Source organism: Ambystoma mexicanum, chromosome 2q (assembly GCF_040938575.1).
Source record: "Ambystoma mexicanum isolate Mex_15411 chromosome 2q, UKY_AmexF1_1, whole genome shotgun sequence".
Lineage (NCBI taxonomy): Eukaryota > Metazoa > Chordata > Amphibia > Caudata > Ambystomatidae > Ambystoma > Ambystoma mexicanum.
In genome coordinates, this window is record NC_090924.1 from 678,668,906 (window position 1) to 678,695,640 (window position 26,735).

Sequence of the window (26,735 nt, forward strand, 5' to 3'; positions counted from 1 at the left end):
GAAAAACCCATGGTTTAGGGAAAGTCAGGAGTTCATTTCTTTACATGAAAAATATCCATCTCTGTCCTTCTGACCCGCCACACTGAATAGTGACATGACATTAAGTAACAGGTGTGGAAGGTCTTATAAAAATGAGCTGAACGCGCAAGAGGGTCACCTTTTAATTTTTTATTTTTATTTTGAATTAGATTGCTTTACATTGGCTATTTTTAATGATGCCTTTTCCATTAGATTTTCATCCCATTTAGAGTTGAAGGACAGATAAAATATCAAAGATATTCTTTACACTACCCTCTTCCACAATTTCAGATGTGAATAAACTTTTATAGACGTCACATACTACTTCAGACTTTCCCCCCTTTAGGATTTAACGGTTTATTGCATCTCTTTATTCCATGGATATAATAAGTATTCTAGTTTTTATTTAAAAGACAGCAGGCTGCCTGGCCAGTCCTTTTCGTAATACTTCTGGTTGGTTTGATGGAAAGCAAATTGAGTTTTGTTAGTCGGAATAGTGTTAAGCTTTTCAAAAATCAAGGGAATTATGCAATATACATTATGTGAGCCAGTCTACCTGTAATCCAACTCAAAAGTCTCAAACCATTGAGTTTACCCTGTTCAGTCCTCCCAAGTGTCCTCAGCCTGGCTCTCTGTAAGGAGGGCTCTCGGACTAGCTTTCAATGCATCCTATCTAGTAGTGGTACTAGTTTCTACCACTTTACTACTCATCACAAATTCAACAACCTTGTCTCTTGTCTCCAGCCTCTTTGTGTATTACTTGGTCCTCGAAATAGTCACAATTAATGGGTAGGGTCTTGCTTCCCTCGTTACAAGGTAGACTGCCCGCAACACTAAGGAACGTGCTCAATACATTGCACACCATGATCATTTTATTGGACATTTGAAAGGCGCTTATACATCAACACATTTTGTTTCAAAGCATCCACAGGGCAAAGGGAAGGGAACAATGAAACAGTATGATCATAAAACAAAAGCGGTCCTACTAGGCCTTGTGAACAATTGGAACATGCAAGTGCAGGGAGAGAGAGAGAAGGGGGTAAGTGATAGAGGTTCCACAGAGGGGGTGGGGGGAGGGAGCCAGAGAGTGCGCTTGAAAGGCAACAGGTAAGTGCCAGGCAGTGACCACTTGATGGAATACAAAAAGTGCAGGGCCTGTGAGACAACACAGGCCAGTGGTGCCCGAAGGCAAGTGCCGGGGGAGGGCCGATACTGTGGGCGATTGGAGAAAAAAAAAAGGCCAGGACCCAGGAGGACACATAAGGGTCCAGGCCACCAATCACAGCGACTGTGGGGTTTAGCATGGAGTGGAGAGAGGGAAGGAGGAGGAGGAGAAGAGGAAAGTCTTGAGGTGCTTGCAGAACTTGAGGAGATCCCGCTCAAGACAAAAAGGGGGAAGGCTGTGACCGAGGAGGGAGCCAGCCAAGGAACGGGAGAGCGGCCCCCGCTCTCTGATTAGAGAAGCGATTGACAAGCAGAGGATCGGAGGGATCTGGAAGGAGAGCATTTGGTAAGAGCAAGTTGCAATTAGTGTGGTCCCGGTCCCAGACAGCCTTATGGATGATGCAGAGGATTGAAATTTGATCCTTACAGCAACCAGGAGCCAGTGGAGAGATACGGTCCCTGAGCGTGAGGCCAAGGATAAGTCTCTCAGCCATATTCTGGATTAGCTGGAGGGGGCAGGGAGCAGAAGGTAGATTAAAGAAGAGGCTGTTACAGTAGTTCAGCCTGGAGAGTAACAACTCTGGAGACATTAAGCTTCTGGGGGAAAGTGAGGAAATGGAAGATGCCCCTGAGGAGGAAGAGTTGGAAATGGGCCTTCTTGGCAACGTCTCAAGATGTGAGGCTTGAAAGAGGAGTCGAAGATAACTCTCAGGTTTCTGGTGTCAGAGGAAGGAGAGAGGTGGAGAGCCCATCGAGGGTGGCCAGAGTGAAGGGAGAAAAGAGGGAACAGGAGTCCCGATAGGAAGAATCTCAGTATTGCTGGCATTGCAGCAGAGATCATTGGAGGTACACCATGACTGGACAGGGAACAGGTAAGCAGGAATGACAGAGGAATCGGAGATGCAGAGGGTAGTCTGAAGAAGAGTTGGGTGTCATCTGCATAACACTGGAAGTGCGGGGAGAAAGTGGAAATAAGGTGAGCAAGAAAGGCGACATACGAGTTAAAAGAGTAAAAGAGCCAAGGCGAAAGGATAGAGCCCTGGGAAATGCCACAAGTGTAGATGGAGCAGGGTGTAGAGAAAGATCCAAGGATAACCTGAGGGGGGGAGGGGGAGGGGGTGCAGGCGGGGAAATCAGCGAGGAAGGAGTTCAGCCAGTCCAGTGCCCGCTCCGATATACCAAAGGTATCATGGAACTGTTTTATGAGGATGGATTGGTCGACTGTAGAGGAGAGCTTGAGTAGCACGAGAACAGCAAGTGTTTTGGAGTCAAGAGATGCAAGCAATTCTGAGTGTAGTTTCCGTGCCTCTGGATGCTCGGAATCCAGATTGATGGTCGCGCAGGCAACCAACAAGTTCAGTATGCTGGGTCAGGGTCAGTTGGGGGAGTGGGGGAGGGTAAGGGGGGCGTGCGGGGGACACCAACTTCTCGAGAAGTTTCCCAAGGAAGGGAGTGATAAGAGACACGAGGGGTCGGTGGAAGACTTTTTCAGGAGGTGACTGACGCACAAGGGATTGTTTGAGGGAAGAGTGGAAGGACCCAGTGGCAGGAGAGCAATTACAGAAGTCAGCAAGTGCAGGGGCAAGGGAGCCGATATTGTCCTCAATAGTTCTGGAAGAACAGGGGAGGGGGGGAACCTTGTCCGATGTGATAAAAGAGAAGGAGGAAAGAGCAGATGGGGAGAAGAAGGGGCCGAGGGTGCCGGAGGGAGGAAGGAGGAGGAAGAGAGCACTCAGGATGTCCTTGGTTTTAGCAGTGAAGTGGAGGGCAGTGCAGAGGGCCTGGGAGGGAAGAGGCGACGTAGAGATTGCAGATGGATTGGCTAGTTCCTTGCAGATTTTAAAGAGTTCAGACGTGTTAGAAGCTCCAGAAACACAGGGCTGGATGTGAGCCCTCTTCTTGGAGCGAATGGGGACAAGATTGCCTTTGGAGAAAGCGACAGGCCAGTTTATCAGAGGATGAGCTTGATGTCTCATGCATTTCAGAGTTGCTAGATCAGAGTCGTAACAAGTGTTCAGCTTGGTGGCAGGTTTCAGATGGATCCTCATGACAGGGGCAAGAATAATCGAGTGTGTTAGTGATATCGAGATGTAGATTGTTGACAGCAGAGTCAATAGTTGAGTCAGTAGTGGGAGGAGGGCAGGGGGTGAAGGTGGAAGTGCAGCAAGGGGCACTCGTTTCATCAGACGGATGTCTGAAAACGAGGCTGCAGAGCTGGGGGAGGTTCGGTCAGAGGGCCGAGAGGTCCTAGGTGGGAGGAGAGAAGGGATCTGTCAGCCCAGGAGAGCGGGGTAGAGAATGGAGTAGAGAGCAAAAGATCAGTATGGATGAAGGCATCGAGAATGTGTCCAGCCGAGTGGGTAGGATCGGAGGGGAGAATTGAGAGGGAGAGAGAGAGGTGCAAAGGTCACAGAAGCTTGGAGGCTGTGACTGAAGAATCCAGGTGGATGTTGAAGTCACCCAGAAGGCAGAGTTTAGGAGGAAGTAAGGAAAGAAGGGGAGAAATGCCCATGCTGAAAGGAAAGAGGAGATAGGGCCCAGGGTCTGTAGATGGTGGCAATGGACAAAGAGGAAGTAGGACAGATGCCAAGCTTGCAGACCAGGCTTTCAAAGGAGGAGTAGGGCTGGGTGGGTATGAGGGAAGAAGGGGCCCACTCAGGGAAGATCAAGGTTACTTCACCGCCAGCAGTGTTGGGACGAGGCTTTAAGAGTAAAAAGCAGCAACTGAGCTGTCATTGAACCACGTCTTGGTGAGAGGAAGGACATAAAGGTCAAAGTCGTCAAGGAGGAGGCAATGTTGGAAGATTGTTCGATAGCCACACTTAATGCTCGCTCCACTAAGTGAAGCTGGTAACCATCCTTAAAGGTTTTCCGAGGGGGGGTGTAGGGGAAGGTACACCCGTCGGAGGTGGTAAAAAGTGCTGCGAGAGAGGAAGGAGGGATAGCAGGAGCAGGAAGGCAGTTGATGAGATGGCAGGAGCCAGTCAAAGAGGAGGCGATGGGGTTGAGGACCCTGAGCCATGATAGTGCCATTATGATAGACATTAATGGAGGCACCTCGAAAAGGAGAAGCCAGTCCAGAGAACTTCCTATCCAGTGCCACCATTAATAGGTGAGGCAAGGGAGAGAGTGGAGGGAGATCAGATGTGGAGTCCATAGGTCTGGATAGGGGACAGTAAAGAGAATATCAGTGACAATCTGTCTGAAAGTGGCACTGACATAGGTGTCTGCGATAGGTAAGCTAGGATTACAAGGAGATCTTTTTTGAAGTTTCTCCTTCCAGACTTAGTAGATACTGAACAGGCACTAAACAACTGACCAAGCGGCCTAGCAGCTGGGAGGGTACTGGGTAATTTAACAGCAACCTTGAACTGACTTTGCCAAAATGTACTAAAAATAATACAAAATGGGGAATGCAGCAATTTAAAAAGCACTTAGATTTGACTTTGCCAAAGAGCACAAGTGTACCATAAAAAGGGTTAGGCATAAGTACAGAATCAGGTTAAAAAATGAGCTGTACAATAAGAAACATTCAAGAAAAGGAAAAAAGACCGAGAATGAGACTGCGCCCAGTTTTAAGCAAATAATATTTAATGCGTTGAGGTGCCCTTTGCAATGACACGCGTTTCGGTCCCTTAATAGACTTTTCTCAAATCAGGGCTGATTATAGTGAATATACAGTATTTAAGTGCCAAGAATAACAAAGACATTATGTTAGATCACATATTGTACATTAGCAAAAGAATGAACATAGAACAAAGAAACAAGTCACATATCCAATTCATATGGATGATAAATCAAAAAGCAAAGCAATAATCAAAAATAAGATGACAGACAAAAATAGGTGGGGGATTGGGAGGGACAGGAAGGGTTAAGAGAAGGGCACAAAAGGCTCAGTTAGTTAATGCTTTGTCCATTATCTCATAATACCTTCTTACAGTGTATGGTGAGTAATAGTTGTACTACCTCTTATTCTTTGAGCTGCCCCTATTATTTTAGCTTTTGCAGAGAATATCCGCTTCCATTAACGGGTTAGATCCCTTTGAAGAAATGACATAAATTACAATTAACTAAAGCATTCTGCAGATGCCGCTCAGCATTGTTAGTGTAATGTAATAGGCAAAGTTTCACCCAAGGTAATGCGCATCTTGATCTAGTTTCCTAGTTCCCAGTTAGTATACATAATTAGGTTTCCTAAGGATTAGTAGATGTTGCCAGTGGTTTAAGAATCCCATGTTTAATATGTGATCACAATATTATTTCAGTTATATAGATTAAATCTTAGTATTCCACCACACTTGAGCCAGCGTGCTATTTAAAGATGCAGCACACGCGGTGCTCGCAGTCTTTCATTACATTGAAATCGTAAAGGGAGAAAGAAAAACCGCTGCACTTCTGAGATGGTCTCTCACCTGAAATTGCATGAATCGCGTATAAATCGCGCGCCAAGTGTCCGAAGGGGGCGTCCAAAGGCGTCCCCTTCGTTGTTAAACTAAGAGTGAGTCGCCATGACGATGTACTCAAAGAGTAGTCAGTTCTCTCATTTTGAGGCCATTGTTCTAGTATCGAAAGCGGCAGCGATCACTAAATGGAAGTTATGTGCTTCATGTATTACTCGACCTAGTCCATTTAAAGAACTAGGTCATTTAGGTGCTTGCTAGAGAGTGCTAATTGTTTAGATTCAAATCATCTCAAATTCCACCGATTATTTGTTCATAAAAAAGATCTGTATATTGTAGTAAGTCAAATTTAATTCCTTGTTCAAACACAGTTTGAGATAGTTGCTTGGGTGATGGCTGCCTACTGCAAGAAAAAGTGAATTCTATGCATTTAGGTAACATTATCTCAAAATATAGTTAGTTGCCATTAGTGCTACCAGGCCAAAGGTCTCGAGCATATTTTTAGGTGACATAAGTGTGTACAGAGGTTATATCCTAAATCTTAAACAATTATCAAAAAAACAATTATTAAAAAAGATTGCAAGCATGATGACGTAATGTCAGGGTGATACATTAATATGGTACCAAATTCTCAATCTTAGCCAATCTAGAAGTTATTACATATTTGGTGATATTTAAAGTAATCAGGAAGATTAGATCTGGTTCCTTTTAAAGAAAGGAAACCGTTTCATTGTCTGTGTTAAGGCCGAGAACTGTGGAATTAAGTTTACATATTGTTCTTGCTTCTGCTTGTCTCAACTTTTTCTCCTTATTGCCACCTCTTTTTCCCAAGGAGACTTTCTAGAGACCAATAAACTTGATGTTCGCCTTGTTGTCCATTTGGTGTCGCTCTTGCCAATGGGTGGCTAATGGTAACCTTGGATCTTGGCTCCCAATTTTGGCCAAGTGTTCTCTAATCCGAAACCTTAGTTCCCTGATAGTGCTGCTGATATAGACCCGGTTACATACACATGATCCCATAGAACACGTATTTTGACCTACAGTTGATGGGTTGCAAGATCTTCAACGTTCTGTTGTTAGTGCCGGTGAACGAGTCAGTTTTTTAGTGTGCATATTTGCACATTGTGCATGATCCACACTTCCTGAATCCATTAGTTTGTGCTTGTAACCAGGTCAAAGGTTCCTCCCTAAGCAAGTCTGGAAGTTTCGAGGGACTCAGTTTATTTGAGTCTCTGTGCCTTCTTGAAGACAATCCTTGGTTTTTCCTCTACATTTTTGGCAATGTTCTCGTCCAACTTAAGAAGATACCAGTGTTTGGCTAGGATTTTGTAAAGCATTCTCTGATCTGTACTGTATTTAGTAATGAAGCCAATGGTAGGTGGTTCTGTACTTTTGCTCTTTGGCGCAAGTGTTTCTTCAAGAGTTATTGCTAGATTTTTATCTAGAGCTTTCTTCAAACATTTCTCTGTGTACCCTCTTGCCAGGAATCTAGATGTTAATAATGTACATGCTTTGTCAAAGTGAGTTTGTTCGGGCCCTTAGGAATTCTCCTGTGGGTATATTCACAATGGTAGGTCTGTGGTAGCAGCTCTCTGCATGTAAAATCGAGTTTACTTCCGTAGGTTTTCTATATGTACGGGTTTTGATTTGATTCTGTTCAATGTATATTGTAAGATCCAAGAAGTCAATGCTCTCCTCATGGCATGTGCCTGTGAACTGTATGTCCATTTCATTTTGGTTGATCCTATCCTTAAATTCAACAAATTCTGTAGTTATACCTTTCCATACTATCAATACATCGTCGATATAAGGCATACAATGAACAAGCTGATTTTGATAGGCTTTATCTTGATATATGATTGTGTCCTCAAATAGTCCCATAAAGATGTTGGCCAGGGCCGGGGCATATTTAGTGCCCATTGCTACGCCCTTAGTCTGTCTATAAAACCAATTGTCAAAATTAAAGATATTATATTCGAAAGTTAAATTCCAACATTTCTATTACCATTTGTATTTGCTGGTACATAGATCAATAGATCATACCTTTAAGGATGACTCAGCCTCTAAGAGCCCAGGTATGTTGGATAGATGTATAGAGGGCTCTCCATCACCCTGACACTACGTCATCATGCTTGCAATCTTTTTTGAGAATTGTTTTTTTGATAATTGTTTAAGATTTAGGATATAACCTCTGTACACACTTATGTCACCTAAAAATATGCTCGAGACCTTTGGCCTGGTAGCACTAATGGCAACTAACTATATTTTGAGATAATGTTACCTAAAAGCATAGAATCACTTTTTCTTGCAGTAGGCAGCCATCACCCAAGCAACTATCAAAAACTGTATTTGAACAAGGAATTAAATTTGACTTACTACAATATACAGATCGTTTTTATAAACAAATAATCGGTGGAATTTGAGATGATTTGAATCTAAACAATTAGCACTCTCTAACAAGCACCTAAATGACCTAGTTCTTTAAATGGACTAGGTCGAGTAATACATGAAGCACATAACTTCTTCCATTTAGTAATGGCTGCCGCTTTCGATACTATAACAATGGCCTCAAAATTAGAGAACAGACTACTCTTGGAGTAAGTCATCATGGCGAATCACTCTTAGTTTAACAACGAAGGGGACGCCTTTGGACACCCCCTTTGGTCACTTGGCGCTCGATTATACGCGATTCATGCAGTTTCAGGTGAGAGACCGTCTCAGAAGTGCGGCGGTTTCTCTCTTTCTCCCTTTACAATTTCAATGTAATGAAAGACCGCAAGCACCGTGTGTGCTGCATCTTTAAATAGCACGCTGGCTCAAGTCTGGCGGAATACTAAGATTTAATCTATATAACTGAAATAATATTGTGATCACACGACTATTAAACATGGGATTCTTAAAAAACCACCGGCAACATCTACTAATCCTTACGGAAACCTAATTATGTATACTAAGTGGGAACTAGGAAACTGGATTAAGATGCGCATTACCTTGGGTGAAACGTTGCCTATTACATTAGACTAACGATGCCGAGCGGCATCTGCAGAATGCTTTAGTTAATTATAATTTATGTCATTTCTTCAAAGGGCTCTAACCCGTTAATGGAAGCGGATATTCTCTGCAAAAGCTAAAATAGGGGCAGTTCAAAGAATAAGAGGTAATACAACTATTACTCACCATACACTGTAAGAAGGTATTATGAGATAATGGGCAAAGCATTAACCAACTGAGCCTTTTATGCCCTTCTCTTGACCCTTCCTGTCCCTCCCAATCCCCCACCTATTTTTGTCTGTCATCTTATTTTTGCATTATTGTTTTGCTTTTTGATTTATCATCCATATGAATTGGATATGTGACTTGTTTCTTTGTTCTAGGTTCATTCGTTTGCTAATGTACAATATGTGATCGAACATAATGTCTTTTTGTTATTCTTGGCACTTAATTACTGTATATTCACTATAATCAGCCCTGATTTGAGAAAAGTCTATTAAGGGACCGAAACACGTGTCATCACAAAGGGCACCTCAACGCATTAAATAATATTTTCTTAAAACTGGGCGCAGTCTCATTCTCAGTCTTTTTTCCTTTTCTTGAATACTTTTTGAGTGGTTTTTTTCTTGGCTTTACCGCTAACCGTCTGAGACGCGACCTTACAGAAAAACCTTGGAAAGCAAACATTTGCTTATTTTATATAATTTGAAGTGAAACTAAAATGTCGCCATGTTAGACCTGACCGACCTAGCCAAGAAGTCTTAAACCTACACTAAGAACCATGGCAAGGGGGCGGAGGAAACAGCAGTGAAGTTGTGAGACATGGGAGGCAAGAGCCAGTACGCAACCAGGCAGAGAGTTTTGGCCCGAGGCAGGTGATCCAGTGTTCTTACCGCGCAGGGGTGGAGGCTCATTGTTCATGCACTTGAATACAGTGATGCAGTAGTTTATTCTGTGTGCAGTGCTGGATGGAAGGGTTGCAGGTGCAGCGGCATGGAGGGGCTCCTTCCAGTGCCAGACAGGGGCATTAGGAGAGGGCCCTTGGTGGGGGGCAGGTGACCGGCTCACCCAATTGGGCCTAAACATGGAAGCAGGGCCCAATAGGAGGCAAGGGTAGGTCGGGCTCTCCAGAGCCTGTAGTTGTGGAGGTGACCATGTTGGAATGCAAGGACAAAATCAGATGTTTCTCCAAGCAGAGCTTGGGGGCGGGAGGGGGGGGTTGATCTGTTTCTTCGGCAGGAACCTCACTCTGGAATGGCCTCCCCCACCCCTCTGACTTGAGCTGGATCTCATTCAGTTATGGATGCTTCTCAAGACCCTCCCTTTCTCCTCCTCCTTCCCTCTCCCCTTTCCTTGCCAATGCCCCCCTGCTGCTGCGACTGGCTGCCTGGTCCCTTCTGAGTCATACAGGGGCCAGGCCCTCCCTCGACCAGTCTGCCTCAGCACCTGCTTCCAGCACTTGCCTGTGGGCACCATTCCCTGACTAGACTACCGAGTCTGGTCCACCCCCCCTCCTCACACTAGTTTATCCTTATCCTGTCCCCCCAATGCACTTCCTCCCCTCCTGGCTCTCCTTAACACTTACTGAGCCCCCTTTCTACTGCTGCCCCTCTCCGGCTTTCCCCCCTCCCCCCTACCCTTACCTTCCCTTCGCCCTGACCTGACCTGCCCCTGCGGTCGAAATAACCAGCTCAAACTGGAATGGACAATGGGACTGCTCATAAGCAACCCAAAGTTGTCATAGGTGTGGAGGTCATATGATATCAGAGAACATTAACAATAGAGAAGGTCTATGTTGTGGATGAATGAGTTAATCGTTTTGACAGGAAGCAGGATGTGTGTGCCAGAAGGTCTAGAGACCTGTTTCACAAATATTCTTCAGTTTCAATTTGGTCAGGTAACCAAACATATATAAAACGGTAAGTTGTCTGGAGGGTGGACCAGGTTGCAACAGTCAGTTCCCATTAGGTGTAGGACAAGGTTTTCCTTGGCGTGCAACACAACAAATAAAGATGCCAGTTTGTAAATCTCCCTAAATTGATGCATGAGCCTGGTTTCCATGACAAGACAAACCCACAGCTGTAGCTACTTGCCCTGCCAGCAATATCACTTCTAACCTATTGTTACAGGGTCCTCGAACCCTGGCTACATGCAACTGGACCCCCATTTGAGCATTCCTAATCTCTAGGACACTTTTGCTTTATTAATATTCTACAGCCCATGTGGTAGGACAACATCAGGACTCTGACAAAGATCTAGTTTTAGAGGTTTTATTCTGGTTAAGTTCAAATAATCTTTCCCTAACTCTACATGCACACTCCCTATTCTATAAAAGACATTCTAAAAGGGGGCTTGTCAGGACATCTGTAACATAATAAAGTTCTGTGTTGAATCCTATTGTAACCGGCTCACTTTCCCCATCTCCAAAACACAGCATCCAAACAACAAAAAATGAGAACGGGAGCAGATCAGGGGTGGTTTAAGGCTTCTGAACCCACGCTGTCTCTTTTAGTACAGGCATTTGCCCATAATTTAGGTTTCAAAAGAAAGGCAGTTCTTCATGTTTTGGAAGCTTGTCCCGTGGTTCCAACCCAGGTCTCTCTGAACACTGAGTCTTTCGCCACGCTGGTGTTCTAAGCCTATCTCCACACTGGGGCTCTTCTTACTTTCACTCTCCATTCTGGGGTATTCCCACTCCTGGGATCGGTTTCTTCTCGCTCCCCACTCTGGGGTTTCAGTGTTCCATTTCTCCACTCTGGGATTTCAATCTCTCTTTACTCTCTGAGGCTCTAGTCTTTCCCTCTCCACTCTGGAGCTTCAAGCTTTCCCTTTCCCCAGTCTGGGGTTTGTCACTCTCTTTCCCTCGATCGCCCACCTCCCTCCATCATTGAGCAATTGCGTACCTGGCTTCCGGTGGTGGTGCTCCTTGGGAGGGCCATCGAGCTTCTCCTGCTCCTCTGCCAGCACTGAACCGTTGACTCTACTCTTCCACTGGATGCTGCGCCACTCTTCTTGGGCTTCTCGCTTGATTCATGGCAGCCTTTTTGTGCTGCTACCACCAAGTGTCTGCTGCGCGCCGTTGAGCAACCATGTACCGGATGTCCTAAGGCAGTGTTCTTCTGGATGGCTATCGAGCATCTCCTACTCGTCTACCAATGCCGAGCCGCTTACGCAACTCTTCCACTGGGCACAGTGTCAGTCTTCCTGCTGCACCCTGCTACACTCTCCTGCAGCATGTCCTGGGTTGGCACGCCAACACTGGTGTCTATTCTCTTCCCAACCACACCTCTTTCGGCATATATTGCGTGGCTAATCTCTGTGGGGCCTGCGGCTTCTCTGTGAATGGTAGTCTCACAGACACTCCTATCAGAGTGTGTCCTTATTCTTTGTGAGAGATTGGGCATATCAAGGTCAGACGCCAAGTCAGCCATGAGTAGAAAGTCTACATAGTTATAACAATATCTAGCCCCTACTATCCTATAAAAAAAGGTTTTGTAAGGGGGGTGACTGATACCCCTTATCTGGGTCCCTTAGGAGTAACCTCCAGGGGGGAATCCTTCTTACCCTGTGCCCTAGAGGGTTTTAAGCGTAGCAGGCTCACTTCCCTAGTCCCAATGGGGGGTGGCTCCCCCTTGGGGAGAGGAGACAACCTCCCTGGATTCGTCAGAGCTTGCTCTCACGTGCATGTAAGTAGCCCTCACAAGAGCAGAACAAAAACAGCTTTTAAAATTAGGTGCCAAAGCAGGCAAGTCCTCCTCAATTTTAGCATCTTTCATACAAGGGAGACAATTACGAGCCAGTGATGAAGGAAATGTGGAGATAAGAAAATGTGGGGCAGATGGATTTCATTCAGAGCTGCTTCAGAACTGCAGCGAGTGGTAGGTAGGAAGTATAAGAGTGAAAATAAGGTCTAAGATGCATATTTTGGCTTAGTTCCTTGGCTGGAGTGGACTGTGCATCCAGGAAATCGTGTGAATCCTGATGCATCCTGCCATAACTGCTCAAACCCCTGCAAGACATTGCTACACTAAGAGTATGAGGAAAATACCAAATTAAGCCAGGGGTGTCTGAATTTTGCACATAGAGTCTGGAAATATCCAGCTAAGGCAAACCACGACAGATTTCCCTTACAAGCGACTCCACCATTACCTGATGGTATCCCTTTAAGAGGGTATTTGTGATTGTATAGCCATTATGTCCCTCTAATGAAATTGACAATAAGTGTGCTAATTGGGAAAAATAATTTTGTTTTTGGGAAGTGATCACCCCAATGGGTCCTGCAATGAGTCCACCAAACAAACTTCACAAAAACTGATTAACAGCGACAATACCACGTGGTCACTGGCTGGGCTAGAATCAGTAACCTAGTGCAGAGAAAAGCTGGCTTGCATTATATCAAACTATAGTTAAAAAATAAATGGGTGAAAGCTTTAATGTGGCGGAAGATATGAATGGTGGAGTGATGAATGACTGATCATTCTTGAGACCGAATTGCACATATGTATGAAAAGAACTTTTCAAATAACCACACATGTTAAGAATGTAATCTTGAACAGAAGTAATTTGGAGTTGAATAATTTGTTTAATTCTATATTCAATTATCTTTCTAGTCTACGTACGACTGGAGTTGAACAGGTTACTCAGAACATTAGCAGAAACCTTGGTGTGAGCAAATAATGTACTTTATTTTAACATTTATAAAACGCACTATACCCGTAGGCATCAAGGCGCTGTTACAACCAGTTACACTCTAGTCTTGAGTGGACATGTAGTGGTGGTGGGGGTGGAGAATCAGAGGAAAGTGGGAGGGATATATGATCGAGCAGGGGCGAGGCCCGTCAGTACAAAGTTAGTTGAAGAGCAATGTTTTCAGCGTTCTCCTGAACACCCAGTACGATTGTTCTGTTTTTAATATGCGGCTGTAGAACTGGTAAACCAAGAAACCACACTTTTCCTTGAAATAGTTTTATGAAAAAAGGCAAATCATATGGAGATAGAAAAACATCAAATCTTTTAATAAAACTAATGGGATACGGTTCCTTTGTACTCAAACTATCTTGTAAAAGCAAGCACAAGCGTCATGCAACTAAGGTCTGCCAGGTTTGCATTTTAGGAGCACAATGAATAAAAAAAACACAGAAGTACTCTGTTCAACATCTACTGGTTATTAACAGTGATTGGAGCATTAGACTCACCTGCGTTGTCATAGGTTCTACTCCATGTCCTCACTGAATGAGGTCTTACTGGGCAGGGGATTATAAATGAAAAAGCAAATACTACAATCAGACACAGAAACAATGATGCAAAGAAAGCTGCTGTGCGCCACTGGGAAAGCTTTGATACAGTAGTTTGCCCTTTACAGACGACTTTTCCCCTGCCATTGTCACAGTTTTCTTGAGTTTTCCCCTCCTCATTCGTCAATGGGTGTATTTCAGCATCCAAGTCCTTATTGTCCATTTCTGCAAGTGTGCACTTTAGAAAAACTGGGATTCTGTGGGGTAAAAATAAAAATAAAACACATCAACATTTTGGTAAGGCACTGGGAAGAGTGCTTTAGTTATGCAAGTACACCCAAGTTCAAATAGTGATAATTTGTCAGACTAGATTAGATGGAGAATTTTCCAACTGGATCAAGCATGGTGCTTAATGGAGTGCTTTGCCTAGCAAGAAAATCAGATCAAATGTTCCCTTTTTCAACACTATGCAATTTGGGCAATCGTTTGGAAATCAATGCAAGTCAATATAACCAAAATGCAGAGAATTTGCGATGGGGAAACTCCAGTGAGGAGAAACTCCAGTGAATCATCTCCTGCCTCCCCCTGCCCTTTCAGCAAGCAAGATAGCATAGTGTGCGCCATTATCAGTCAAGAGACCACTACATCTTAGATTTACATGAAATCACAGCTTGATCAGCACTCCATATCCAAGGTCAGACATGACCACCATTATTGAAGTGCTTGGAGACAATTCAGTTAGTAGTGCACACTATATAGAACAAAAAAAAAACAATTGTTTCATTATGCAGAATTCATATTGTCACATTATTGGAACAGGTTGTGTGATTGAAATTGTTTTTAAAAGAATTGATAACCTGATCTTTGTTGCGTCAGATTGATTGGTCTATTCACTTTCAAAAATCTTTTCTTCATATTCACTACTTGTCATCAAAATTGGTTTATTTAGATTCCGAAATGGCGACCAACGGCGCAGGATGTGAACTGCTCTGTCCAGACAGCCACAAAAAGCACATTTTTGCAGTTGGCGTGTGTAACAGAGGGATGCGGCTGGCGTAATATCAACATAATCTGTTGGCCGGGTCAGTCCAGTCACCCTTCTTAAATGAATTATTAAATATTGCCACGAGGATGGAAGTTGTCCATGACGGATGTTCTTTCCAAACTTTCTTAATTAGGGCAACCAATTTGCACATAAAGCTAGCCCAGGCTTCCAGGTTCTGCTTCAACATCTGGTTTGTTTTTCCATCATTGGGCAACACGCTTGGGATGAGCGGACAGAAGACCACTTAGGGCTTGGAGTGAGGCTCTAAGAAAAACCACCACTCAAAGTGAATCCCAGGGAGGTGAACATACAAGAAGGAGGAGCAAGGTACCCCTTAGCCTTACAGTGTAAGTTTTCAAGGGCATTACCATTTTAAGACCAGTGGGGAATAGGGGGTGGGGAGGGATAAAGAAGGTGCCAAAAACTAACATACTACTACATCATTCTGGAGCCAACCATTGATGGAGCGATCCGCAGCTCATATTACGGCAAAGTAGCCAGCAATACTGCCCTCATGTCCAAAAGTAAAAGGAAAAAGCACCAGCTCTGGGTTAAAGGGATCTGGGAAAAAATATAGACAATAGTATTAAGAAACTGCGGACACCTACTACGTCACCACAGACGAAAAGCGAGGAAGCTCTCAATAAGCATATACAGGTCAGTGGGGATTTACCCCGAAGATGGCAATGCAGAAAGAGGACTTTCAATCCTGTTTTAAAGAGTTTCAGGATCAGTTTATGTTCATGTTAAAGGACATTTGTACTGCGCACTATCACCACCAGAGTGTTCCCCTGGCGCTCTGAAACAAAGAGGGGAGATGGAGGGTGATTTAGTGAGAGGAAGCTGGACAAGTGCAAGAGAGCAGTGACGTGCTGTTGGCAGCCTCAGCCCGGTGGGTGGGTTGGCTGGGCCTGGGGTGTTTGCAGACGGTAGTCGTGGTGTACTGTTGTGTGAGTCTGTGTGTGTTTTTGTTTTGTTGTTGCAATGTAGTGAAGTTTGTGCGTTTTGTGGTGCTGTAGGTTTGTGGTTGTGTTTGGTTTGGAGTTTGAGAGGTGTATGCAGAGGGGGAAGCTGTTAGTGGATTTGTTAGTTGGCATTTCTGTCTTGAAGTGAGGCGATGGATTAGCGTACTCTTACCAGAAGGGGTGTTGGGACATTTCACCGCCTCTGTCCTGATCTGGGCGTGTCTGGTATTCACAGTCCCTTTCCCTTCTGTCCTCCACTTCCATCAACTACCTTCATAACCTTACCTGGCTTCCTTTTCCACTCATTTGGCCAGTGTACCTGCTAAGGTCCATAGCTCAGTTCGAATGTGGTGATTGCTAACATATAGAAATTCTCCAACTGTGGGGTACCTGGTAGCAGTTATGGGCCGAGTGAGGATGTTGGCTGAATTGTTGATTCTGTCTTAATGGGTGTCACTTGAGTTCTATTTGACTTGGCAATACCCGTCTAGTCGTGGGAGTTTCTTGGTCGGTTATGGGTGTTGTCAGTGTCCTCCTAAGTTAATTCATTCTTTCCTTTGTTGTTTCGGTTTTCAATTTGAGTCTGGTGTTGAAGAGCCAGGTGTTTAGTAATTTCCTGAATTTTAGGTGATCTTTGGCATTTCTTATTTCTTTTGATGTGTTGTTCCAGGTTTTTGCGGCTAGCTGGTAGAAGGAGGTGCCTCCAAGTTTTTTCTTAAGCTATGGTGTTAGTTCCAGGCGGGTTTCGTTGCTTGACCGGAGGAGTCTCGTTGGCTTGAAGATTGTTTTTTTTTGGTCAGAATTCTGCTCCTTGCTCACCGATTGCCCTGTGCGTTATGCACATTGTTTTGAAGGTGATGTGATGTTTTACTGGGAGCCAGTGCAATGTTTTTAGGGCAGGAGAGATGTGGATAATTTGAGGAGTAGTCTGACTGCTGTATTTTGGATCCGTTCTAGTTTGTTCAGGAGGTATTCCCAGGCAGAGGCTGTTTGCATAGTCGATTCTTAACACAATGAGGGCGACGATTGTGAGTGTTTTGTGCGTAAAGGAGAGGAACGGTAGGATTCTTCTTACCGTGAGGAGGAGGAAAAAGCATTGGACTGTTGCATTTATTTGGGGTTCTAAGGTTAGGGCCTTGTCCATCAGGACTCCCACATTTTTTACTACCTTAGATGGTGCTGGTGTGGTTCTTATTTCCGTTGGCCACTGGGTGGCGTTCTCTTGGTCTTTGGATATGATCAGGATTGCTGTCTTTCCTGGGTTGATTTTCAGGTTGTTGGCATTCATCCAGTTAAAGACTTCTTTTAGACACTCGATTAGGGTTGAGTGATCAGCTTGGGTGTCTTCGATTTTGTAGATGATTTTAGTATCATCTGCATAGTTGTAGCATGTAATGTTGTAGTTTTTGAAGATTCTGATCACTGGAGTCTGGTTAATGTTGAAATACAGTGGTGATAGTGAGGATCCTTGTGGCACTCCACAGTCGTTAACTTGTGGGGTGGATTTCAAGGGTTTAATCCATATGGTTTCTGTTCTGTCTGCTAGGAATGATTTGGTCCACAGTAGGGCTGTCTCCGTTATGTCTAGGTCTTCTAGTCTTTTGGTTAGGGTGTCATGGCTAACTGTGTTGAAGGCTATGGCGAAGCCGAACAGGATGAGGGCTGAGGTTGTATTTGAGTCTGCGTTCGTTTTTAGGTCGTCCCAGATGGATAGTAGTGCTGTTTCTGTTCCTCTTGCAGGTCTAAAGCCGACTTGAGCTTGGTCTAGCAGGTGGTGTTTGTCTACGTGTTCTTGGGTTAGTTTGTATACGTAGGTTTCTAGGAGTTTTGCTGGGTAGGGAATGTTTGAGATCGGCCTGTAGCTGGAGAGGTCTTCTATGTCGCCACTTGTGTTTTTTAAAAGTGGTTTGATATATGCTGATTTGAAGGGCCTTGGTACAGTTCCTATTACTAGAGATAGATTTAGAAGGTTTCTGTAATAGTCTGCTGGCATTCCTTGTGCGAGGATTGATTTGTAGATATCCGGGGACAGGGATCCATGGATGATCCTGCTTTCTTGCTGTGTTTAACAACAAGGCAAATGCCTCTACTGATATTTCGGGAAAGTTTCGGAGTTTGTGCTGTGCTTCTGGGTTGGGTTTGTTTGGTTGTGTGTTGTGGTTGGTCTGTTTTGTATTGTTTGTCGTATGGCGTTGATTTTTTTTTTTTCTTGAAGTGGTTTGCCAGGTCGTTGCATAGTTTCTCTGAGGGAGTTGGGGCGATGTCGCACCCTGGTGAGTTTCTCATCTCTTTAATGGTGTTGAACGTTTCTTTTTGTGTGTTAGTGGCATTGGTGATTCTGTCACCATAATGCCTTCACTTCGCCTTTAGAATTTCCTTCTTGTATACGCGGATTTGTTTCTGGAAGAGTTTTTTTTTTCTGGGTTGTATTCTTTCCTCCATTCCAGTTCCATCTTTTCGTTTTCATGGAGCTTAGTAGTGGGGTGAACCATTTTGCCATTGCTCTTTTTTTGATGGGGTGAACGTTTTTTCCGTGGCGATCTTGTCAATTGTATCTGCAATCCATTTGTGTAGTAGCTCTGCTTTCCTGTCTAGGTCAGCTAGCTCTATTTCTGTAGTTGAGGGTTTGGTCATCTTAAGTTGTTCGAATAGATTGTAGTTAAGAGATGCTATGAAAAGGCTATCCTTGTGGACATATCCTTGTGGACATCAGAAGGATGCACTCTTAACGCATCCGTTTAGGATGCCTTTTTAAAAATTGTCCTTTCTGTAATAGAGGGGGAGAGTTTCTCTCTTGTACCGTCCTCTTTTAGATAGGTGGCACATGAGCAGTTCGTAAGGACAGGCACTTGTACGTAGGCTCAGGAGAGTGCTTTGTGGAGGGGCGTGCATCTTGGGGAGAAATTGAAGAAACTTGTAGTGATATCCTCATGTTTTCATCTGTCTCCCTTTGTGAAATCCTCTTCGTCCAAGTTAAATGGAGCTTTTCATTTAAAGTGATATGCACCGTTTGCTGACAGTAACGCATGGTTGCTATATTTTCATATGTCTCTATATGGTATTCCTAGAAGGGGAATTTGGGATATCCTTTCGGGAGTTCCTCACAGGAACAGGAGTCCTTTTCCCCACTGCGGGTCGTGGGGTGGGGGTCATCTCGCCTGGTGAGGTGCCAGTCCGACAGGGAGGGGGGGGCCCGCTTGGGGAGAAGCGACTAATTCTCACAGAGGGTAACCTCAGAGGAGCAAGGGCATAGTCAAGCCATCCAGTCTTCATTATAGAAAAAGGGTTCCTCTAGTGAGGGGATGTTGGGAAAGATGATCCCCTGCAGTCATCGGAGGATAGTGCTAGAGCTGTCACATTCCCATCTAACGGCTGCCCATTAGGGAATAGGGAAAACCCAAATCCAGGTAATACCCAGTTAAACTTTCTACTGGCCTAAAGTGTTCTCAAATGTGAAGAAGAAGAACTAGGTCTCTACCCGAAAGATTTGTCAAAAGACTGCAGCAACTCAAGTTCTACAGTCCCGGTTACAACCCCTCCCCATAATCAAAGTAACTTTTTCCAGCATAGTGATGGATATAGTGGGCCTGCTAGAAACATCGAAGTTAGGAATTAAATTAATGCTAGTGATTATGGACTATGCCACGGTCTCACCCGCTAGTCCCCTGGGATTGGTCATCCAGGTGGCCAGAAAACAGCCATCACTTTTGGATTCAGTTCCTGGAGGTGGACCAGTGCGGCAGGATCACCTGGTTAAGGAGTCCTCAGGGAGTGGATGTGGGACACCGGAGGGTGAGACGCAGGTTCCCCTTCCCAATAACACCTTTTCCCCATCCTACCAGGTAGGATACCTAGAAATTCAACCCCCCGCCCCCAACCCCCTTCTCCAACACAAATACTTTCTCACGGACAGTCCACTGTGAGCAACAATGGACTAACACCAGAGCCATATACCCGACATGTCCAAACTGTGGGATGTTTCAACCCACTAGTCCAAGCCCTGCAACATTACTGTACATTGCTGGCAGCAGAAACAGCCGCTGGAAAGCATGCTGCTTGCTAAAGGTCACCCAGAAATGCGCAGTAAAAATTTGAAAAAATAGGCCACCATCCACTTTTGCCTATGTCAGTGGTAACACAGGAGACCATTGCCAAAACCCATCAAACCCACCCCACAAAGCAAGCCTGACTGTAAAAGAAACAGAGCTGTGTGAAAATCTGTTTTTTCTTGGTTGTCAAATTTGCAAAAATCATGGCTCACAGACCACCCAAAAGATCCAACCTCCTGTGGGGTGTTGAACATCATTCTACTTCAAGAATCCACATAAATATAATGTCAGCAGAGGTATATGTTATCTGAACAAAGTCCACTTCTGAAGATGGTTGCTGGAAAGAAATCTGTCAAAAATGGGTGTAATACCGTTACTCACCTCTGTCAGAAGCTAGCGATTTCTAAAACCTGTCATGTTTAAAGTTGTACATTGAACTCAAAGTATGCCAAAGAAAGACTTGCTATCAGAAGTCTAAGAGGTGGATGCAATTCAAAACTATATATTTTAAAAAGGCTTGAATTAAGAAATTGGTTGATGTAGTTAAAAATATAAACTATATTTTAGGACAAGACAATTTCAGACATTGTGTTTAAAAGTTAAAGTTTCCCACACTGGGCTTCAAACACATTACACCTCCTCCCTAAACAAAGGAATCTTTTCTCCTGTGCTCTGCTGAGCATCTGGCAGGCAAGTGTGAAAGAAATGGGAGGGGCACTCGGGCATGTGGCTCTGGGAAAGAGACAATGGAGTCCTTGAACTGAATGGAAATGCTAGTTCGGCTGTGACTGACATTAACTGCCTTGGCAGGAAGACAAGCCATGTGACTCTCCGACTCAGCCAAGCGTTGGAGGCGGGCCAGACTGAAAATGTGGATTTGAAATTGGACTAAATATATGTTTAAGGAAAAGACTTATAAAATATTGTACCGAACTGACAAAAATATGAAATTTAGAGATTATTAAAATTAATTCACTCAGTTTAAAATGAATTCACTCACAGTTTAAAACTAATCTGGAATCTGTGCGACATTCAGAGACTGAACCACAAAATGTTTAATATTGTAGCTATTGTGATTATGCTAGGAACATGAAAAATTACAGGAATATGCCCAGAGGGTATGTGCATGTATGTGTAAAAAATCGTACAGATCTGAAAATTTGTAACCAACCAAAAGCGCAAAAAATTGAAACTTTATTAACCAAAACTCGTAGGACGATAAGATTTTGACAGAAACGTACCTTAGGCAATCTGTGATGTGTATATGTATTATCAAGTTGTGCATATTGTAAATGTTTTTGGTAAAAATAGATTTTCTGGGTAAAAGCAAAGGGGAGGTTCTTCCCTAGATTGTAAATGGCCGCATCACTCTGACACATCATGACACACTGTTCCTTTCTCAAATCAGGAGAAGGGGAATTCTCTGACCTATCAGATCCTTAGAGGGTTGGGCATAGACAATCAACCTCCCCACCCACTTGGAAAATGGATAAATAGGGACTGCTGAGGACAGGCAAAACACACTCTTTCACTCATCAACAGATCCGCTGGTGAAGCACCCTGCAGGAAGATCCAGACTCTAGAACCTAGATCCAGACTCTAGAACCTAGATCCAGACTCCAGAACTCTGAAGCAGAGGCCTAACCCAAAAGGCTGAACCCTTTTCAGCAGGCCTTTAAAAATCTTGCGAACCTGATTTAACCCCTAAACTTCCACGGGGCCTAATCTCACTGATCCTACAGCCTAGCTGAGCTGTTTTGCTGCTACTGGCCAAGAACCGTGCTAGAACCCAAGATCCAGATCAGTCCAGCAGAGCTGTAACCCAGAACCCATCAGATCCAGTCCAAGAGGCCGTGCAGACCAGAGTGCCTTGCTGAGAGCAGAACCCAGTGCTGGAGACCTGTCCGGTGGCGAGCGGAGTCCAAGCCAAACCTTTGACCAGATCTTTGACAGGTCCATTCCATTTTAAACCAGAGTTGTGAGTATTTAGCGTAGAACTGTCCATAGTCATCTCTTAGTTTAAAGTAATCCACCAACCCATTCCAACATATCCAGACTGCATTGTAGAATCTCTTTTGTCCATTCAGAATCCCTTCTCATCGATCTAATCCTGTGATAATTGTTAGTGTAAGCCAACCTGTTTGCAATTCAATGCGCAATTTCATTTGAAATCTTGACTCCTTTTGAGAAAAAACGACATTTACTAAAACCTCTAACTTTTGAACCGTACGTGCTAGGAACGAATTCCAATTCCTTATAGTTTTTCCGTAATCGCGTTTCCCGCACGCGGAAAAGTTGCAGCGAATTTGCATTTGGCTCAATTTCACCACCTGTAAAAAAACAGCTTTTTCTTGTTTTCAACTTTTGAATTTCGTTTTCCATCTGCTAACCATTGAACAATCATTGCTAGCGTTTCCCTGAACTTATCCAAAGCAACTCTCACTTGTTCTAAATTCAATTTAGCGAATTAAAATCATTTTTAACATTTTTCCCCATTCAATTCAAACCACATCTAAAAGCAATTGACCAGTTTTAAAATCATTACTGTTCTCTCTAAACTTACTGAGGGGAATTGGGATCGTACTGCATTGTTGATTGTTGTTCGTGAAACCTGCGTTCCCTCATTCCATATCTCTATATTGCATATAAGGGGGGAGTGAGTAGTAACAGAGGGAAAGAGGGATCATATTGTCTTTTGATTGAAGTCATACCAAGTCTTATTTCTGTGTTGCATTCCTTCCTGTCATTGCAATCCCTCCTTCCTGTCATTGCAATCCCTTGAACCCATACAAGTTATTCTCTGCTACATTATTCTTTCTATTCCTACTCTTAATAGATTAAAGAGATTGTTGATATTGTAATCTTGCCCATTGTTCATATTCATAAGTGTGATATTCAGATATTATTCATAAAAGTGCAACCTATATATTGTTTAATTCTTCAAATAAATCTTTTAATTTGCAAAACAAACCACCTTCTTGGTTCAGTGAGACCGGGGGATTCAAAGAGAGGGGCGTTATATAAAGGTACATCGTCCAGAATTAAAAGAACCTTTGACATACAAATATATAAATAAGGGTTTCCATTGGGCATCCCATACTAGGCATTGACTTAGTTGGAGTGCCAGATTGAAATCACTTACAAAACACCATGGACAGGCAATTACGGATTACACACCCGACTGCCATCACACTTCCCCACATGGATAAAAGGCAGAGCACGAAAGCACACTCTGAGAAGGGCAAACCACATGAGGGGAAACAGCGGTTCCAAGACGGCAGTTTCATACAAGGATAAAGATGGCGAGAGCAGAGAAAGTCACGGGGGTCGGGGGGACCCGTGATCTCTGAAGACCGCTACTTGTGAGCCTTGGAAACAAGAAACCGAAGACCAGGAACTAAGGCTTCGATAACCAAGGCGAGGAGGAGCGATTGCCGCTGTGGTACTGTCCTTGGCTCCTACAACAAAGCAGCATCAGAAAAGACAGCACAGCCAGTCAGTCCGTCAGTCGGAGAGACGATACCAAACCATCTGGTGTTTTGAACCAAGGTTGCAAGCTGCAACATTGTATAAAGAAGAACAGTGTGTGAGGCCTTTCCAATATGCAACATGGATATAATTGGAAACCAAAGATACCATACACAGGGTGGTCCGCCATCACGTGGGTGCTCATTCGAAAGTCTCCGTTAAGTATTCAACTGATGCCGAGTGTCGAAATGGTCATGCAAAGGGTCAAGCTAAACCCTGTGCATATTCGAAAGTCCTCGATAGTTTAAGTATATCACAATTGGTCCAAACCCAGCTGAGGGAGACTAAATTGAGTGAATGAAGGGGATCTGAGCCCGGCTGAGGGGGATCCAGGTTGAATACCCAAATTGAATACTGGAAAAAGGAAAATAATGTTGTGTTTTTGTATGGCAGGCCCTCTGAGTCAAGAGGCTTGCAAGAAGTAAGAGACTTGGACACAGTAGGTCTTTAAACTGTACCCTTGTGCCGCAGAAGCCAGTGCTTTGCTTGTGTGAACTACCCTGTCCCGTGCTGAAAATGTGGGGGAAGGGAGGCCAACAGCCTGAGCATCCCGGCTTATTTTGTGAACACTTCTTTTTCATGAACATCACACCACAGTATTTGCAAATTAGTAGCAAGGATTGGCAATAGGTTTTTTAGTATAGGCCCTTTTAATTTGGCAAGACTCCACTAGGCCTGCATTATTATTTGATGGTCGTAGCTTGCTCCCATCTGTAGGTTTAGGTTTAGAAGGGCGTTTATCTCACCCTTAAATTCAATAAACACCCCTGAACTGTGGTCACTTGTGTCAGTCTTACTGTTGATACCATGCCTTCCTTACACTACTCCGTGTACCTAAGCATTGCCTCTTAGGAATAATATGAGTAAACAAATCCTGAACCATCTACTCCCCTTCCTTTCACGAGTCCGATTCCCAAAGAAAATCCTCACGGATCAATGTACCACTTTGATGTCCAGAATTATGCAGCAGGTAAAAGAAATAATGCACATTAAAACCCTACGTACCTCTGTATATCACCCATAGACAGATGGCCTTGTGGAAAGGTTTAACCAAACCTTAAAAATAATACTCTACAAGCTAGTAGAGGCTGATCGTAGAAATAGGATGTCATGATCCCCTGTGCCCCGAGACGAGGATGCTGAAGGGAGCAATACAGATCCTATTAGTTTCTCAGTGGAACATAGACAAGGCAAAGAACATAGCAATGGGGACATTTTGATTCGTGTTCGACTTCCCAATCAAGGGGGGAGCCTCTATTGTAAAGGGAGAGGTATCTGGCAAATCTGGACTATTTGTCCCTTCTCACCGGAGGGGAGCCACCCCCTTTGATGCTAGGGAGGTTAGCCCGCCAAGCAAGACCCTTCCTAGCGGTCAGGGCAAGTGGGACCTCACTTGAAGAGACTCCCGTATTGGGAAAAAGGACTCGCATTCCTGCAAGGAACTCCCAGTCCAGAACACATTATCCGCCTACAAGGGAATCTGAACAACTGTTACTTCCATTTTGGATTCTCCTGGTAGTGACATTTCTTCTCTTTGGCTTCAGGTAATGCTTGATCCCCCTTAGCTCTACAGTCAGAGGAATGACAAACCCTTTTCATGTGTGATGATGCACAGAAAATCACGAGGAACGTAGTAGAGAGAAGCCTATGCAGAGGAGAGCCTCTGACGGGAGGACACCTTGGAGGGGCAGAGCCACGCTAGACCACAGAGCCAGCGGTAGCATGGAGAACGAGCCAATTGCTAGCCTGCCACGCCAAGACGGTAAAGCAACGGTCTCGCCTGGTGGTGCGATCACACTGAAGCCATGGTGGGCCTGGGGCCCGTTAACTGAAGCAAAGACCAGACTGCAGCAAAAAGATTGGATCCCAGACCTCTGCATAACAAGTGCATTAGCTGCTGAGCCGGGCAGTGGCAGGGAAACAAATGCTCTAAAAGAGGTAATGCTGCTCAGAGGGGCGGGCAGAGGTGTCAGACTGGGAAAGCAACAAGTCTTACAGGAGCTGAGAAAATCCCAACGGGCAGATGCCCTACTAAGGCCCTGCTAAAGTAAGTCTGTCAGAGGGCTTTGGGGAACCCTGAAAACCCTAGATACATTAATATTGAAGGCTGGGAAAGTCACAATGGTTACAAAACGTGAACGGACAGATGCCCCACCAAGACCCCGGTAAAATAATCCTGTCTGAGGGCCAGAGGACAGAGGGGTGCCCAGGAAACGTTAAGCAGGGTATTCCCTCACAGCAGTAGGGCAAGATAGGCCTTTTCTTATGATTTAAGTAAACACCCAGAACATGTCACACCTTAGTTCGACTCTGGTTAGCCACACAATACTGCAGCTATGCATTATTTAACAATTTATTTTAGGAATGCAATTGCAGGACAGTCTTTTAAAAATAAAGTTAACAGATACTGGTCTTTGCCACACCGAATATAGCTAGCTTTCTGGTTTGCAAATACTTGAAAAAGAAAGCTTTTCTTGGCTAGCGCCTCCACACAGGCCTTCGGCACGTTTAAGAGTGGAACTGCTGCACTCGCTCTCCATTAGCCCCATTGAACTTGCAGTGAAATGAGGGTGGAGAGAGCCCCGAGAGTAAGAGGGGAATGCAGGACGAGCTGGCTTTTCATTGAAAAGGCTCATTGAATAATCGCCAGCTGTGATACACAAGTATCAATTCAAGTAGTAAACCTACACAAATGGCAAAGCAAATTGCTATGCTACACTGCTTGTATGCCTTGCTGTCACAGGAAAGTAGGTGTTCACAAAGAAAAGTAAAAAAAATGACCATTTACCTCCTACACAGGATGCACTCATCAAAAGTGTTTCATACCAGGCTTATCAATTCTGAGCTCAAATGATTATTGCACAATCAAAGCTTCCCTCACCAAGTGATATGGGGTTGAGACAAATCACGGGATTCAGTCACTTCTCGAAAGGGGGTTGGGGGTGGAGTTTTCCCATGTGAGGCTAGGAGAGCCCGCTATGCAATACCCTACCTAGGGGTAGGTGCATAGATGCATTTAGGACCTCACTGGTAAAGACTCCACCCACCCCCCTGACCTACCCGCGCCCTTTGGGACAAGGACTCTCAAAGAGGAACTTTACATTGCTCACCCACATTCCACTTGTGTACAGGTGCGGTATAAATGCTATATAATCATATCATGAAGAAATATAATGTATACTACTGTGGTGCGGAAACACTCCCTCTAACAGATTTATGACAGGGATGTACGGCTTGTGAACAAAATGTACTTAATCATTCAGGCATGGATGACCACTCATGACCTCTGCCTTTATGACGACAAACTGGAACTCCTGCTGCTAGGTTCCCCAGCCAACCTA

The 26,735-nt window shown here is 44.3% G+C and overlaps 1 protein-coding gene across 2 annotated transcripts in view; it reads right to left on the reverse strand.

Moving 5' to 3' along the window:
• FAM234A (family with sequence similarity 234 member A) overlaps positions 1-26,735 on the reverse strand; it is a 1,050,028-nt gene that overhangs the window by 895,027 nt on the left and 128,266 nt on the right. For both annotated transcript variants that reach the window (XM_069647858.1, XM_069647857.1), the window contains exon 2: positions 13,769-14,064. In XM_069647858.1, the coding sequence (XP_069503959.1) occupies positions 13,769-14,030 (262 nt within the window). In that variant the 5' untranslated portion in view covers positions 14,031-14,064. The remainder of the gene's footprint in view (positions 1-13,768; positions 14,065-26,735) is intronic.